Source organism: Pleurodeles waltl, chromosome 1_1, assembly GCF_031143425.1.
Source record: "Pleurodeles waltl isolate 20211129_DDA chromosome 1_1, aPleWal1.hap1.20221129, whole genome shotgun sequence".
Lineage (NCBI taxonomy): Eukaryota > Metazoa > Chordata > Amphibia > Caudata > Salamandridae > Pleurodeles > Pleurodeles waltl.
In genome coordinates, this window is record NC_090436.1 from 388,060,647 (window position 1) to 388,078,892 (window position 18,246).

At 43.9% G+C, this 18,246-nt stretch overlaps 1 protein-coding gene and 1 long non-coding RNA gene across 2 annotated transcripts in view; one reads left to right on the top strand and one right to left on the bottom strand.

Moving 5' to 3' along the window:
- Positions 1 to 18,246, top strand: part of DMGDH (dimethylglycine dehydrogenase) — a 458,426-nt gene that overhangs the window by 409,900 nt on the left and 30,280 nt on the right. Inside the window, exon 15 of the mRNA XM_069223293.1 lies at positions 2,637 to 2,771. Within this exon, the coding sequence (XP_069079394.1) occupies positions 2,637 to 2,771 (135 nt within the window). The remainder of the gene's footprint in view (positions 1 to 2,636; positions 2,772 to 18,246) is intronic.
- The window catches only part of LOC138284491 (uncharacterized), a 192,779-nt gene that overhangs the window by 31,420 nt on the left and 143,113 nt on the right, over positions 1 to 18,246 (bottom strand). The window lies entirely within an intron of this gene.

An 18,246-nucleotide genomic window follows, 5' to 3' on the forward strand; every position in this document is an offset into this window, starting at 1 on the left:
GGCCTCCAGCAAAACCGCTGACATAAAAACTGTACAACAAGGGGGTAAGAATACTGTACAAGTTGAAGGAAAGGCGCAATCATAAATGAAGCACGCAGTGATATCGTATCTATTATTAAAGGTGGGAGAGTAAATTGCTCCCCAAAATGTGTGTTGAAACTGTTGAACAGTGACTGCTTAAAATTGTCACCCAACACAGGAAACGGATTGTATCGTATTTTTCTTTTGTACGCGTTTGGTGTAATCCTTCTATTTCCGCTGCCTGGAACCGGATAGGATTCTAACCACGTCGCTGAATTGGAAGATAAGATAATCTTGAAGTTGTATTTCTGTGTTCTGGGATTATTTTAGTTTTATTGCCAGTGACTCGGAGTTACGAACAGTATTCCGGTGGCATATGCTGTGTACGGCTCAAGGTCGAAGCGACCTTTGCTGCCAGCAGTGATCCGGGCGCTAATTCCAGAGCGCGCGCGAACTAGTTACGTCACACGCCCACATCCCTTTTTATAGATGCCTGTAACACGAGGATCGTGAAGAGCCGTGAACGTACAAACCACCTAGAACACCTTGACAAAGATGTGCATTAGGATAACATCTTTGCATTTGTTCTTTGTAAAAAAAAAAATTCAAGCACGTGACAGTTTTTTTTTTATCAGGAGCAGCTTTGAATAAGTGTGAGGCTTTCTCTCCGTGTCCGGGGCGGCAACGATCACTTGCAATGTTTACGGGAGTTCAGGTACAGGATCGGGGTTAAATCTAATTGCCAGAAGGCGGCTTTTAACTGCCATACATTTCCTGCAGTCAGCACAGACACTCCTTGTGCAATCAATATCTGCAACCGGACTTCCATTTTATTGTGTGCAAAACTGTGTCCTGTTGAGTCTTAGCTTGGTACTTCCTAGCGCCTCTTGAGAGTCCTGGGGAATAAGCCGTGACTGCTCAAACAGGTACAGTTAGAGAGACATTGTGAAGGGTATAAAAGTAGTACGTTGGAAAATTCTTCCGCAACAGCAGTGGTACTCTAGGACCTAAAACACTACTCTTAAGAGACAATCCAGCACGGACATGTGTTTGTGTCTCGTTGTCCTATCCGGAGGGATCAGACGCTGTCAGACTTGGAAACCCCTCTGGTTCTTCAGGTTGCTGCTAGTTCCAGTTCTCCTGCTCTCACTTGTGGTGGATGGAGAGAAGAATCCAACCCCTCTTCGTCCAGTCAGATGAGGTTTGGTTCATGAGCCACATGTGTATCTGTGACCCGCAACTTTCAGCCACTTATTTTAAAAACTCAGTCTGGCTCACAAGCTTAAGGGCACAAATTACTTTACTGATAGTTTTTTCATTTCTTTATTAACTACCAAAAAAGTCCGGAACTGGGTGACACCAAACCACTAAAAGGGTCTATTCTGATGGAACCTCTATTTTCACACCAAAATTCATGTACGTTTGCCCAGCAGTTTTTACTGCATCGGAGAACATGGATTTTGAAAGCACACCTCAAAAAAAACCTCTTTACAACTTGTACCCCCTGTTGACCAACACTCAACATATTTGGTGCGGGGAATTAGATGTTATCTGTTACCTTCGTCTTGAATTCATCGAACTGGTGAAAAATGAAGAGTTAATAACTGGTGGAAAGTTATTAAAGAAAACAAAAATGAAACCTATGGTGCCATCCATAACTACAGAAGCCTTATTGTGTGTAACAATTTTTTTTAAACGGCTTTTATTGCATTTAGTCAGAAATACGAACAGTTACTAAACAAGACTGACTATACCTCGACATGCTATATCTCTCTGCTTGAAATAACAATATACGCCAGCAGTAAGCAGCGTTATCCTTGGGCGGTGGTGGAGGTAGCCTGGCTAATATGTAGGTCCCCACAGGTCTGTTGTGTGTATCATGTGCAGGCTTTTTCTGTTAAGTGGGTAGTGCTAAAGCAGGGTTCGTACACAAGACAGAACTTCAATTCACAGCACTTACCAGGTTCTGTGTTCTGAAAACCGGTGCCTGCTGTCACTGGTAGATCAGACGTGTTCAAGCAGTTTGTGTTGTGTGCGGTGTAAAATCAGAACTACTGGAATTATGTAGCACAAGAGGACTAAATTGTGCAGCAGGGTTGACTTAATTACACAGCACGAAAAGATAAATTAAGAAGCTTAACGCAGCACATACTTCATTAGTTTGTCATTTCGACCCATATTAACACTGCTTAGTAGAACTTTAATAGCCAATACCTACTAAGCATGTTAACACTGCATAGTAGAACTTTAATACCCAATTAGAGAAAAAAGCTACAGAATGATGACTAGTCAGCTGTTTCCAACGGCCTTTCTCTGTGCGGCAGCATGTGTTGGTGCTTTTTTAGTAACTTTTGATGTGTTTGAGCTAGAAACATTTCTTTGTTACGATCTGCAAATTATGCAGCAGATGTGAAAAATGCTGCAATTGCACAATCACACAATTCAAGTAGCCTTGTGTAAAATTTACATATAGTATGTAAATATATCAGAGATCGGAGGAATGCATTGGTTATTTGCTAGAAAAGAAAGTAAGGTGAATTTGTGATATCATGAAATATAAACTTTTCATACGGCCAAAATAATAATCTTTCATTCAATATTCTTGACACTTCCAGGAAGCAGATTTCATAGGCAAGCAAGCCCTGAAGCAGATCAAAGAGGAGGGGCTTAAAAGGCGACTGGTGTACCTCACATTGGAAACAGATAATATTGATCCAGAGGGGAATGAAAGCGTCTGGCATCATGGCAAGGTAAAGAAGATACATTTCTTCAGTGTCCAGTAACATTTCTCAGACATTAAATTAAAATGTGGACTTTTCTGGCTTTCTGAAACACTAAAATATGAGTTTGGGTTGGTAGAAAGATGAAGTAGCACATCTTATGTAATACTGCTGAGCACACTGGGTCTCAGAGTATTCTAGCTTTCCTGGTGTAAGCACAGTGTAAGACACATGAACCTTAGGGTATGTGTCCATTGCTTGCTATTTTAAACATTGTTCGTACGTCTGAATACTATATGGGTGAACTTAACTTGAAGGGCCTGCTCCTCTGGGCTCTCGGAGCAGGATCAGAAGCCATTATGCTCACAAGTAACGGAAATACAGATCCGAAGTACCATTAAGACCATGGCAACAGATAAGACCCCAGGAGTAGACTGACTCCCCTTAGAGTTCTACAAAGTGTTTGCAGGTGAACTGATGCCCAAACTGGCAGAAATGTATGCAAAAGCTTTGATATGGTAATTCTCCTGGGCGCAACATGGGAGGCCTTGTTAGTTCCCCTACCTAAATCTTCCTAGCACGATTTCAGGGTTTCAGACTTTCGACCCCTCTCTATGCTAAATTCTGACTTCAAACTACTTTGTAAAGTATTAGCCTCCCAGTTGTTAACCCACATGCAGGCCCTAGCCCATAGAAACCAAAACAGGTTTATAATGACCTGTAACACTTCCTACACCCTCTGTAGACTTTATTTAATTCTTTACGCCTGTGGCTGATCATCTGGCCCTTCCATAGTGATTGTGTCGGTCGGCCTAGAGAAGGCCTTTGAAACAGTGCAGTGGGACTTCTTGGAGGCAACAGTGCTTTGAATGGGGTTGGGCACCGATTGGACAAGATGGCTCAGAATACTCTACACTCACCCGATGGCAAGGGTTCCGACAGGACGAATACGTTCTGAGGCCTATGAAATATTCAGGGGTACTAGTCAAGGTTGCCCCTTGTCACCCGTGTTATTCACCATGGCTATTGAGCCATTGGCGTATAGAATCCGGGTGGAGAGAAGAGAGTGGGGCATTGAACTGGATGGTTCAGCTCACGTCATTTCCTTATACATGGACGATCTGCTCATTTACCTTCAGGATGCTGAGAGAAATATCCCCAGGCACTGCGGCTACTTGAAGTATTTGGTCAGGACTCAGGTCTCTGGGTAAACAGGAGCAAGACTTTTGTGTTCCCGGCGGTTGATGGGATGTGCAGCCCTACCACTTGCCCACCAGATGTGACCTGTGCTCAGCATACCTTAAAACATCTAGGCATCCAAATATTTCATGACTTGGTGGATCTCCATGAGAGAAACATGGGGAAGGCCTTCCTGTCCCTGAGGTCTTGCGTCTCTTTTTGACGCTCCCCCAGGCTATCAAACATGGCATATAAAGCGCTCTCTATAAAATGGTCATGCTTCCGAGACTACTTTATTTATTTATTTTTTGTAAATCTCCAAGTGAGGGTTCTGGTGGCCTGGTTTTGGAGGCTCAACATACAACACCACAAGCTGATTTGGGATTGTGGACCCCATAGGGTTGCACTTGCCACTCTCCACCACCTGCCCCTTTGAGGAATGTTTGGTTGTGCCTCATTTTGAACTGTACTACCTAGCGGCCCAGCTACAATGGATCACAAGACGGCTGGATGAAGTGAGCCTGTCAGAACTTGTCTAGTTGGGCACCGAACCCAACCAGGGTCTGTTGCTGGAAAAGCTATTAAAATCTGCATTACAGATCCCCCATCCGGGTGTTTTACTGTCCACTTCCCTAGATTGTTGGTGATACAGGCTGTGGTGTACTGACACAATGTGAATCCCTACACCCCCGAACTACTGTTAAAGGGCCTACCCCACGGTGACCCCTGACCTTCTTACCTACAGCACAGTTGACCTCATGGACAAAGGTGGGCTTGGTGACTTTGAGCGACTGCTTTCAAGTGGGGGCCCTGATCCCCTTTAGGGACCTCATGGAACAGACTGGCCTGCTACCTGGGCATTTTTTTACTTATCAGATTGCATCACTGGTTATATGGGCCTTTGTCCACTGGAAATGTATGAAAGGAGCTAGCAGCACACATTTTCAATTACAGTGAAAACAATTAGACTCTGGAAAAACAACAGAATGGATCGTGTCCAAACCAGGAAGTTTTATTAATAATTTAATCAAAGTTAATCAGTAAATTAATTTATCAAATAAGCATATCAGTTTGGTCATACAATCTAAATGTGTTAATTATGAAACCGAAGATACAAAATATAACAAGGTGCAAAACACAACATAGAAAATAGATTGGTTCAATAATGGATTTCCCTAATCTAAATAAGGCATGTAAAATGACAAATGGAATGAAAATGGGGTCAGCATCTATTGAACCAAGTTAAGGTTCAGGAAAAATATCACAAGTCTTCAAGCATGAAGCTCAACACCACAAGTGGAGGAAATTAATAGACTTTGGGAAAGGTCTTCCCTCCGTGAAGTCAGGTCACAATCTGATAAACTATACTAAGAGCCACACAATTCATATACAGTAGAAAGTTCTGGAAGCTTCGTCCCACCAACTCCCTCTGGTAGAGCAAATCAAGGTATAGCATCTCCTTGGAGCAGGCAAACTAGCCACATTCTCATCACTAAACAAAGAAGCACACTGCTGCACAGCGTTAAAAGTAGCAATAATCTACTCTGCCTGGTACAGGAGGCTCTCTCCTAGCCACACGCTTTGCATATCCACAGCCAAGTTCCAAATATTATTCCCAAACCTATCAGTTCTCTGCATAAACAAACGCATATTCTAACTAACATAGTAGATAGGACACCTGCAGTTGAGAGAAAACAAGGAAAACATTCTAGAAGAAAATTTTCTTCTGAGTGTACTACCAAGACCTGGAAAAAGATCTGGTGTGGTTTAAGGCCTAGCCAGTCATGCTAACGTTAAGGCATAAAATGGAAGTCAAGTGAATATAGTTTGCACAAGCAACACCTTATTTCTAATTCGATTGTATAAAATTGTCTTCTGCTACAAGTAAATATAGCCACTTGCTAACAATCTGATTACTATGTCTGCACACTGATTAAAATTGTATAACACAGATAAATATATTTGATGCATAAATATATGGGGCATTAAATTATGCTCCTCCCACCGCAAACATAAAAATAGCTTGTTATGGCACCAGATTATGATGTGTAAATAGGTGTCCTTAAGATCAAAAGAAAACAACCATTCTCCCATCTGTTGAACATCACAAGGATCTGGGCAAGGGTGGCAATCTTCAACAGCTCCATAGCAATCGAGATTGAAAAGGAAAAAATAAATGGAAGACCTGCATTACAAGAGCTTTTAGGTTTTTCTCACCACCACAAATAGCTTGAGTGAAGAGCCAATACAATATTGTCTGAGAAGGCAACTAGACTGATGGCCCTGTCATGTTCAGCTCCTGAGTGTCCGACAACAGTTCCTTTGAAACTCTGTAGATGAACATATAAGGATAGGGGAGAAGCGAGCACTCTTTTGTGGCAAAGGCTTTGTGTTTGAAAACGTTGTTGAGGTTATGAAGGTGTTTGGTACAAAACTCTCCTTTCCTGACAATGCAAATTACTCATAGTTCCAGAGGAATGCTTTCCTACGCTGGCTGTGACTGGCACTGAAAACCGCCGTAAGCCCTCTCATCTAAATTAGGTGGGCGGAGATGTAGCCAAACCTCTGACTGCCACATGGAGTAGTCACCGCCGTCGTCAAACTATTGTCCGCCTGCATTTAAATTGGGTCGGGCGGACCATAGTCTTGGCGGAGAGGGAACTCCGTTGCTGCTGTGACATCATGCCCTGTCCACCAAGATAGAAATCTGGCCCTTGGTTTCGATTTCAGCCGTAGTGTGTAAGAGCAGTAGATGTGCAGCCCTCCCTCTGTGCATGCACACTTGTAATATTGGTATGAGTTGAGTTTGTGTTACGTATGTCGGGCCTTTGTACCGTGAAGCAGCCAGTTAGTGCATTCATGGTGGTTCCCCCCCCCCCGGGCTGTGCCCTGGTAGCCTCATATTACTGGAGTCATGCCTGCCGGTGCCTCTCAGGTAACAACACACTTTACATTTCTCATTCAATTTTATTTTCGTATGTAATTCCAAGAATAGGAAGAAGTTGAAAGCATAAGTGAGACATTAGTTTTAATCTTAATTTGTGCCCGCTCATATGGGTCGAGGAAGTCATTTGAGTACACCTGCAGGTCTGCAAACAATTACCGGGCCTGCTCTAGAACCTTTTCATGGCATGCAACCGCAGTTTTCTTAACTCCTTTAATAATACGGTTTTTACTTTAAGAGATCCAGCGTTTGACATTCTGTTCAGTCTATACGATGTTAAGCTGTGCCATGCTGCATTCAGTTATACCATGTTATGCTATTTTTATTGCAACATATTTTTTCTGTGGTATTGGCGTTTCCCTCAGATCAAGTTTTTGTTACTGTGCAGACCAAGTACCCCAACTCATTGAACAACCAGACCACTGTTGACTCTTAACTACTGGTTACATCCTACTCTCCCTCTCATGAACTCACTAGCTGAATGAATAGCTACATTTATATAGCACACAGTGCAGAAAATCGCATTTGTACTCTGTTTAGGAGTTTTGTTTTGTATATGTAAAATATAGTGTTTTCACTTGACACAGTTCGAGGAGTTGAAAAAAGTATACCAATTAGAACCTATGTTGAAAATATTTAGCTTGGAAAAATTAAAAGCATGGTCAATTACACATGGCCACACGTTACCAATTTTATTATAAATAAATAGTAGGTGGCATAACCTCAAAGGCAGGTAGCTCACTCACAAATAAACTGATGAAATTATATACTTTTATAGCAGCTCACTTAAATTTGTAGTTTGTTGAATGAGGGAAATGATTTGGCTACATGCTTTGGTATGAGATGACTGTTAAGCATTTTTCTCTTTCACGAGGTGACCTCCCATTGCTTTGTAGACTTGTTCTGGCAGTTTGACGTTTTCTAAATCTGGTAAGGTGGTAGTCTAGTAAAGGCTGTACTTTGGCATAGGGTGCAAAACTGTACCTGCTAACACGCAGGATCAGGGAACGACCCCCCAAAAACTTAAATCAGACCAATATAAAGTATGCAAACAGTAAAGAACTGGCTGTACACAAAGCAAAGTTTTGAGGAGGCAGTCCAGAGATGATTTATCAGTACCAGACCACCATTTCGAAAGAGATTAGTTTCATCATGAACCATACACTACTATACAACATTTTCCGCTTAGTGTGGAAAATATTAAAACGCGCTGTCAGCGAGAAATTGGCTCTTCTGGCTGCATCTGGCTTTTTAGCAGCTTAAACAAGTCCTCTATGGCCGAGCTGTTTATGAAAGTCTAGAATATGTGTAGAAGGCCCATCCCCGCAGATGGATGTATGCAGCGTACGAGGGTGGATATCGCCTCCTGTTCCCCACCAGGTGATTGATATGAACATGCCAACATGAGACATGGAGGGTCTGAAGGCCCACCGTGTCAGGAGGGGTCCTTCTAGGCTAGAGTTGCTCGTTGACTGTCTAGATGGACTCCTGTAGAGTCCTTGAGGTCTGATGTTTCTGTCAGAGCATGGCCGTGGCTGCTCTGAAAAATGGCAGGGAAGCCGTATTTCAATTCTCCACAGTGCCTTGCTTCGGAAACCCGTAATCCCAAGGGGGAAAGAGATCTAAGATCTGTTCCACTGAACAAGCTGGGGTAACTTCTCTAGGGCCAGGAGAGCAATTTCCATGGGACTGGCTCCCAGAAAAGCTAACGGGATAAGCTTCATGTGTCTCAACTCATCCCCGATTTGATGCACAACCATAAAATCTCATGGCACTTCTCAAATATCTGGCGCAAGGACCTGGAAGCCTGACTCCCCTCCAACGTCAGCAGCTGTCTGTGATTGCAGTAGAGAGCACCTCAACCTACTGCCCATGAAAGGGGACAACACCTTTTAGGACCAGAGCACTTAAGCAGTGTCTCAGAATACGTGTCTGTGGAAAACTGGTGAAGCAGTGCCTCAAGGTAAGCTTTGACAAAAGCCCTGTTGCAGTTATTGTTTGTTTGACTTGAGTAGTTATGTTAACAGTAAGTTATGTTTGCAGTGTAAGACTGCTTGCTCACTACCTCTGGGCAAACTGTGGTGTAAGTCTGATAGTTGGTATCTCGTGGTGCCTTCCTGTCAGAACCCCTTTAAGAGGGCCAGGTGGCATGCAGAGACTAGTGGGCCCAACTGTGGTGGTTGATGCCTTTTACTGCTGATGCCGCAGGGCCAGACCTACAGTGGACCCTGAGCAACTGGGCCAAGTACCCCTTCTGCACTTGACTCTCGACGGTAGCTATTGCTGAGCAGTCAAAGGCTCCCTCGGGGAGGGGGGATGTGTAGATGCAGGTAAGTGAGCACAACTCTTAAGTCAAAGTGCACATAGTACGAAGAATAAATGTATGTCCAGTCCAATGCTTTTATGAGAAAAAGGAGTATTTTTTTTTTCTAACTTTACACATTCAAAACAATAGCGACATTCACAATCATTAATATAGTCTCCTTGAGGTCGGGGCTCTAGTATTTGTCAAGCAAATCCCTGTCCCACCCTCTTTATTATGCCATGGTTGGAGCTATTCTCCATTCACTGGTGGCCACATCCAGGGAATGTTTACTTGTATGCCGTACTCAAGAGAACGCCTTAGTAATTAGTCAAAAGTGCCTATGGTGCTGCATCACAGTTAGCTGTGAGTCCCCCAGGTCCCCACAGGCCCAATTGCAGTCCTTCCCGCTCCTGCAGCATGGAAGTATTTAACGTTGTTGCTGGTGCCCTCAGCGCAAGCATCCATGGGTTCTGATCCTACTTGGGGAGGTTGGGCTGCTCCCGGCCCACTCGGCAGCACCCAGTGGTGCAGTCTCTTTCCTGAGTGGGGCTGCCAGAGTTCCTCAGTTATCAGAGCAGCTCCCAGCTTGTGAAGATGTGGTAAGTCGACCTTCTCCAGCAGAAGAGGGTGGCCTGGGGAGGAGAGGCCTATCCTTTACTCAGCTCACGACTGGAGAGCAGCGGCGGTGTGATGTCGTCCACAGAATCATCAGCAGTCCTCGGGGCCTCTCAGGGGAGGGCAGTTGTCTCACTCACTCTCTCAGCCCACCAAACGCAGCCTCACTGTTTCCTAGGGTGATGGCCTGCAACTTTTTGGCACTGATAGTACCAGCATCCCATCTTGGCATGCAGAGTTGCCATAGTACTTTACAGTATGGGTCCAGACTCCTCTGGTGCAAATGTGGATTACAAGTCTTGGTGCTCTCACAGTAGCAACTTTACCAGTGACCCCTCCTGGCATACGGGATCACTGCAGTGCATCAGTACCAGTTTGGCAAGTCATACAGAGCACTTTCACGTGGCTCAGTCCATGGCGGCCCTCATCTGGCATACTGGGATTGCAGAATCGAAATTGCACATGGGCAGTGACACGATCGGTGCACAGACATATCCTCACACCTCACCTAGGGAGTCCTTTCAGCAGGGCTCTCCAGTGGACTTCGCTCCCTCCTGCACTCTCCTCTTCCTCCCCGGGCACTCTGGTATTGGCAAACAGGCAGAAGCTGGTGCTCCAGGCTTTAGAACAGTTGGTCTTGGTTCCCTGTGTGATGTTTCTTCAACCGCAGGGAGACTACCAGGCCTTTGCCCCCACTCTTGGTCACAGGCAGAAGTCTTGCAGAGATTCCCCTTCTCATGCAGCCCGGCTGGCTGCTTGGTAGATGATAAAGTTTGGGGTCTCAACCTCCCCTTCGTATAGTCTATTTCCAGACACCAAAATGTGATTAAGGGATGGGGTTTTTGAAGTTTTATATTGGAGTTCTGCATCTTTTGAAGTGTCCACTTCTCTTTTCCTTCTTTCACTTCGAAAGGATGTCCGTCACAGCAGGCTTGACTCCGAAGCTGATTGACTCCAACACAATTCAAGGAAATGACTAGAGTTCACACCTGGATGTCAGCCACAATATGTGCCTCAAAAAGTCAATCCCAGGCTCCAAGCACTACTCTTTGTGATTCCCTTATCAGCCCCATCTATTTCCTGAGATGTGTCTGGACCCCTTACTTCTGGATAAAATAGCAACCTTTTGAAGTGTAAATGCAGCAATAAACAAATTTGTCTGGGAGGATTCCTCTGGGCCTTAAGGACAGAACCTGTCGGACGATCGACTTACCTTGTTCGGCGAGGAGGTCGTCTGCCAGGGAACGGTAACAGGCGCTTCCACCACCGGCAGCGCCCCGCTATTAGGACACTGCCACGCCGTATTACTGCTCGTAATACGGCGGGTGGAGTCCTTTGGTGTGGCCTTGATGGTGGTGGAAGCTCCTCTGTGCCACCAGCATGACTGCTGAAGGGTTTCCGCCCAAATTGTGGTGGAAGTCCTTCTGTACTCTTAATATGGCGGTCGTCTGTCACCCGCGGCTCAGAATGACCACCTCAGTCTACGTGCAGTGCTCAATACTGTAGCTTTTCTGTATTTTAACAGGGTGTGCTATTTACAAGCACACGCACTGCCGCAACACACACATTCACCATGTGTTCGCTGCCCAACACTTCACCCTTCATATATTGTACTTCACGTATGTACATATACACCCATAACATACTTTCAATGCACAAGCACTGCACAGCTCTTCATCTTTTGTGTCATGTATTGCTTCCCAGGCATACATACATCCAGCGCATAGTCACTACTCCTGCGCTGCCAGCACTCCACATGTAACTGATGTTGGCCAAGGGTGAGTTAAGCACAGAGTAGAAGAACTTTTTTTAAATCATGAGGGACCCTGGATGCCTCACTCCAGTGACACAGGGTAAAAAAAAGGACCTGTTCACTACTACTGATCACTATTCGGTGTGCTGCCACCACCGTACTTGTGCTCATTAACTCCTGGTGAAGGTGGTAGCCGTCCACCACTATGAAGGTATCGATTTGAGTGCCCCCCCTCCCTGTTCCAACAAGACTGCAGTCTGTGAGACAGGCCTATGTAATGGTGCACATTCATGATGTGTTTACATATGACACAAAAATAAGCATTATGAATCCAGGCAGTAATTCATTTGGGCATTCATGCATATTTATGTTCTAGAACCCCTAAGGTCAGGGACTGGTTTACAGATGTTTGGCACTCAATCAGGCTATTCTAATTGGTCCTCGCTGAAAAGTCACACTCAAGGCAGAAAGGTTTAGGTTGCTGAAACTCAGAGGTCTTGAGATGGTTCAAGTCATATGCATGTAATCAGCATGACGCACATTACTAGAAGCCCCTGACCTCCAACATGAAGGAAAATCCCAAGTGAGAAAACGGAGTTAGAGTGAATTCCATCCACCAATACTTTCTTTTCCTGTCCTGAACCAATTGTCAGGGTGGGGCAATTGCTACTGAGTGACAGCAGGGAGCTCTGCACTTCAGTTTAAAGTGCCCATGTCCCTTTGGCCGGCTGTCTTGCGACGGCCAGCCAGACATGCGCATTTTAAACATCTCTAACCCAGCTGTCTTAGGACAGCTCGGTTAGAGAAAGCACAGGCCTCCAGTGCTTTTAAGAGCACTGAGAGAGGCTGCTCCCTCCAATCTTGATGCTTCTCTCATGCTGCTTAACAGCATGAGAGCAGCACCAGGATTGGTTGGTGCAGTTTCCTGGTCCCGGAGCTTCAAAGACAGAAGACACCGTAGCGAGGAGGACGTTGTGGCAAGTAAATAAGGTAAGGGCCCTTTTTTATTATTATATTATTGCCGCCCGCCACTTTATATATATGGCAGCCGCCACTGCCAAGTGCTGCTGCTGATGTAACGATTGCTGAAAATGTTTAACGCATTTAACCCAACACGAAATGGGTACCGAACTGCATAAAAGTTGGTCTTAGTTTGGTCATTTGAGATAAAGATAGAAACATCTTGCTCAACAAGTCAAGTACTTTTTGAATAACTTCTCCGTTCTGGTCTGCAGTTCCGTTTTGACGGCTAGTCAGAAATACTTGCTGACGTACAATTAATTTCAACTGTGCTCAAATGCACTTAACTGAATTTAGATCTTGCAAAACATAACATCACTTGCTGCACTCGTAGATTGAGGTAAACGGTGCTGCAAAATATGCTGCTGAGGTATAAGGCCCTGTTGTCACAGTATACAGTCTTAAACATGCACATGCACAATGTAGACCCACCAGATCTACATTTATGTTTAATCCATGGTTAACCCAATATAGGATGAGCAACTCCTTACAGATTGATATCTAGTTCTTTATCTATTTATTGTTTCCCCACAAATCTTCACCAAAATGCCAGGGGTAGCGAAAGTGACATCACATACCCTTCATACGACTTGACCGAGATTTTTTCCAGGTAGGCATGTCACATGACTAACATCACAGTCACACTCTCTAACGCCGCCTTAAACTCATTCTTATTCATTCTCACTAACTGACATTCGGTCTTAATCATACCCACGCTTACTTACTGACATTCAGGCCCAGATTTACTAAGGCTTTATACCTTGGTCCTGGTGCAGAGTGTTAAGGTGGGATTTACTGCCCAAAGCAAAAACTTACTTTGGGATACTATCCAACACAAATAACACAAAATTGTGCTATGCACTGCTTTGCTATTTTGGCTCAAGTGGGCGTTCCATGGGTTGTGCATGGGCATTCCAATTCAATCACCCATAGGTTTTGATGCAAACCCCTAACTAAAAACATTAGTAGGGAGGAGTTTGCTCCAAAATATTGTGACTCCTCGAGGCAGGCCTAAAAAGGAAAATTGTTTTAATTTCTCATTGTTTTTCCAAATTTGCTTGTGTGCTGCATTGCACAGCACACGTACAAAGTGGGAAAGCCTTAAAGCATAGTTTTTGTACTGGAAGTTCAAAATGTATGCTTCAGAAAATGCAGACACCCTTACACTATGGCGCAAGAGTGTTGCAGAGGCGTGTGGCTGCCACAACAGCACTAGTGCAGAGGGTGAGAAACAATGCATCATATCTTAGGAAATATGGTGCATTTTTCTCTCTCCATTTGATTAAAGGCAGCACGTCACTTTTGGTGCAGCATTGCCCTGCTTTAAAGAATAGTAACTTTGGGTATCACTCTCACAAAATCTCACTTACTACCTGTCAACTCACACATTTTCACTCACACACATGCTAACACATACACACGCTTACACATACACACAGTTACATCACTTAAACACACTTTCACCCGCTGGCATGCACACAACCTACGTCTGAAAACATTTTTACTAACCACAGCTGCCACCAAGGGTCCCGTTCCAGATAAATGTGCTCCATTTTTTTTATCACACTAATAGTGAATAGTAACATGCTGGAGGATTTGCAATAGTCCAAATAGGAAAGAATTACCACTTGGACCACAATCTGGTGAGCTGCAATAGGTCAAAACTGTCCTTGTTTCTCTAGAGAATGTTGAACATTGATCATTTTAAAATAATTTTGATAGACAGCAGGAGCAAAGATACAGGATGAATGTTATTTATGACTTGAGTGTCCAGTGTGGGATTTTTTTTAAAGTAGAACAATCAAAGCTTCTTTCCACTATTGATGAACAAAGGCGTTGGTGATAGAGAGATTAGAGCTCATTCAGTAAAGATCTAAATGAGTTGATCACTTTATGACGAATGGTGACTTCCCTAGCTTGTACAGAGAAAACTGTTATTATATTAAAGAGTAAGAGTCAGAAATGGCAAGAACTCTTATTGCCACTTAGCAGCAGTGACCTCATTGGGGGCATGGTGATGTTAATGCAACAAGAAGACTTCCCGCACATTAGAGGCTCTCTATGAATAAAAGTCAAGTTAAGATCCACCTCTAGGGTGTGAGGCAAGGTTTACCCAAAATGTAGGCCTCTGGTAGTCTGCCCAGAATGCAGCTGTAGCAGTCAGGCCATTATTTGTAACATGGGAGAGCCAAATACATGTAAACTGGACTACATCAAGCTGGGTTGGTGATCACTCAGTGAACTTAGGTTTTAGGCAATTGTCTTACCTGAAAATAGCATACTTTTCTAAATCTAAAAAATGGATGCTCAGACAGCAAGGGTTCCTCTGACGCAGCTGCGCAATACCAAGAGTAGTTCTGAGGTAGAGGTATCCAAGGTAGAAAAATAATTGGCCTTCTCGCTGGTCACCTGGGGGTAAAGGTTTAGCAGCCCTCAAAATCAAGTTTTACAAGGCAAGGTTGATAGTCAATTTGGTCAGCTGTAAGATGGTGGCCAGAGGGCTCCAGTGGGAACACTCAGCTGACCGTGCTCCTCAGATCTCTGGCACCAACCATCCTACATAGCTCAGCATCATCTGAAAGCTCCATTGATAGAATGATCAAACAGCTAAAAACCAACAGCAGCTCCCTCTGACCTCTGTAATGCTACCACCACCAAATTAAGTGTCCATGCACCACATCTAACCAAGGTTGTCAATACCACTCCCACCTGGAGTGGGTCCCAGTAGCCAAAACAGGTTCCAATGCCGACCCGAAGAACTTGGCAACTATTAGTCAAACTCATGACTCCCATACTTGGCAAAAGCTCTTGAAACCAAAGTAAAAGAGCAGCTTTCTGTATTGCAAAAACAGTTTCATCTACAGTGACTACTAGTTTGATGTCCACCAGGAGATTGTACCAAAACAACTCATGTGAGTATTAAAGAAGAGTTGCTTTTTAACGTGGACAAGAATTAAGTCTGTTCCTTTACCCTCGTTGACCTGTTGACATACATGGCCCAACATGCTGTTCTCAGCCATGTTGATGACCACCTGGGTTAGGTGTCACAGCTCTGGAATGGTCCATGTTCTGCCACATACGCTGCAGCTTGAGTCAAGCTAGGCTTCTTCATTTTTGATTTGTCCATTGTTACCTTTGGTGTGCCTCAAGTGTCAGTGTTGCTAACAATCCTCTTCAAAGCATATTTTATCCCTATTGCACACATTCTAAACACGTCTCTAGCACCTTGAGCAAGTACAATGCAAGAGCAGAGGCAACTGCCAGCAAGAAGAGGCACTGCTTGAAGGACCGAGTTTGGAATGGAGCGCACCAAGGGAAAACAACACTGGTTCCAAACCACCATAAGATCTTGTCCCTCCTTAAGTAAGGTAGTGGCCTAATGAGGACTTATGAGAAGTACGCCTTGACCCCCTGTGCGCCACAACTTCAGGCAACACAGAGCCTAACACGGTGCTGCTGCCACCAAACAGGCAGGTGTTTTGGCAATAGGGATCATGTTATGGATAGCTGCACACCACTGAGCAATTGCTCTTGTAGTGTAATTGCATGCATATACCACTTATTACTACTGAAAAAGCATTGAAGAGGTTCACACTTGGCAACATGCTGCTCTGGAACCCATGGTTATTTTTTTCTTTAGTGCTTCTTGTTGGTTATATTGATTAGTATTATGCTGTTCAGGAAATAATTCCATACATTTACTGCAGTTTCTGTGTGGAAGAATAAATTAGTAGGAGTTAGGTGTGATCCTTAGTGGGTTGGGTGGGGTGGTGTGAATTCCTGCAGATGGTTGGCGTTATGAATAGATGAGCTTCAGGAGATTAGGTTTGTTTTGTTAGGTTGAAGGGGCATGACTTTTAAAGGAGACATTGTGGTCTTTGAAATGAGGTCTGGGCAATTTGCAGTAATACAATAGCAAGGATTAAGGCAAGCATGCGACTTACAGTAAATGCGCAAAGGATGGAAGTAAGGCGACTTCCATTTGAAAGAAGAGGCAACAATTTGGAAGTTTTAAATAAAGGTACATTTTCATGGGAATACAGAGGAGGCTTTTTTAGACTGCATGCAATGGGCGCTAGAAAGGCGTAGAAACAACATTATTTTGCATGTGAGGTCGTGCTATATTAGGTACTTTTGATAAGCACCAGAATCAGACAGTCCTCTAAATGGCAGCTGATCAGTTCAAGGGCTGTAAGTCTAAAGTAATGGCAGGGCACATATATAGGGAATAGTGAGCGGTGCCTGCATTTAATTTATGCTGTCAACAGATACATAATTATGAAGGGAGCAACTTATCAGTAGCAAAAACCATGAATGATTTGCTTTGTATCAATCGATCCTTCCCTTAATAAAACTCTCTCAAATCAAGAATTGTGCAATATGAAGGAATTCGAAACGGCACAAAAAGCACCCTGGACGGATTCCTTTTATCAGGACAGTACCTAGCAATAGGCATTAGGAGGATAAAAGAATGTTGTATTCCATTCCAAAAACATAAATTATCACACTGCATACTCAGTACATTATTAGCTGCTCCATTAGATAATTTGAATAGGATTTTATTTTTGACTATGCTTCTACATTATTCTTAATCATCCTGAATGGGGTCTGGTACCTGTGAGACTTTCTGTGCAGTTTGGGGAATGTCAAAACGATTGCCCATTTTTACACCTTAACCTGTCCACATTAGGGACCCACCTTGGAGAGATCTAACACAATGTGTCTTAGTGCCCACCTGTACGGGATTCACATAGCCCAGATTTGGAGACATCTGATCTATTTAGGTGCAGATTTCTTCACCTGGTACAGTTTCCCTCCCCGCGCGCCTACTACTGCTTCGTGCCATAGAAGTTATTTTTGCTCCTTCAACAAGTCTATAAACCCCACTGGAAAAAGGTGTCACCCAGCATTCCCATGCCCTGTCTCTATCCCCTTGCTATGCTCTGTTAATCATTTAACAACCTCTGTCCCCAATTACGTGGCCTGTCTGACCCTCATGAGCGAGAAGGCAGAGAATGTAAGCAACTACACTGAAATGAGCTATCTTTGCAAAAAGATAGTCATACTTTCCCCGAGAATAAAGTGCCCTTGGTCAGCCTTTGTATAACGTGTATATTTACACTGCTGTATTATTTCCACCTAACCAGACCCCCATGGATTTTCCCACAGCATATAATTAAAAATTATACCCTAAAAGCACCTACCATAGATGGATTGGTTTCAGTACTGCCTATACGATTCACTACAACTAAAATAATCCCTCTTATCATTACATAACCAGATGGGCCAAATAATTGTAACATATTATCTGCAGCAATCATGTCAAAACCCACAAGTCATTGCCTTTGTTTTTATTTTTTATGGCAACTAACACAGACTGTAAATCACCCATCTGCTGTTCGAGGTTTCTTTGATGGAGTTCCTCACAGTACTCATCCACTTTCCCTCTATGAACTCTCTTTGAGTGCCACTTCAATTCACCAAGAGAACATTTACACACTAGTATCACAAGCTCCTGGCACTGGTACAGTGGCAGGCTTACTGCCTGGTATCTATGAGCTTCCCCCAAATTACTGCTCCAATATTGCACCTAAAGCAAACTCTGTCACGATCTGCATGTGTCTTACCGCCGTAGGCTGCAGTACTTAGAGGGATGCCAGGTTTCTTACTGGTTCTGGACTGGCCAAGA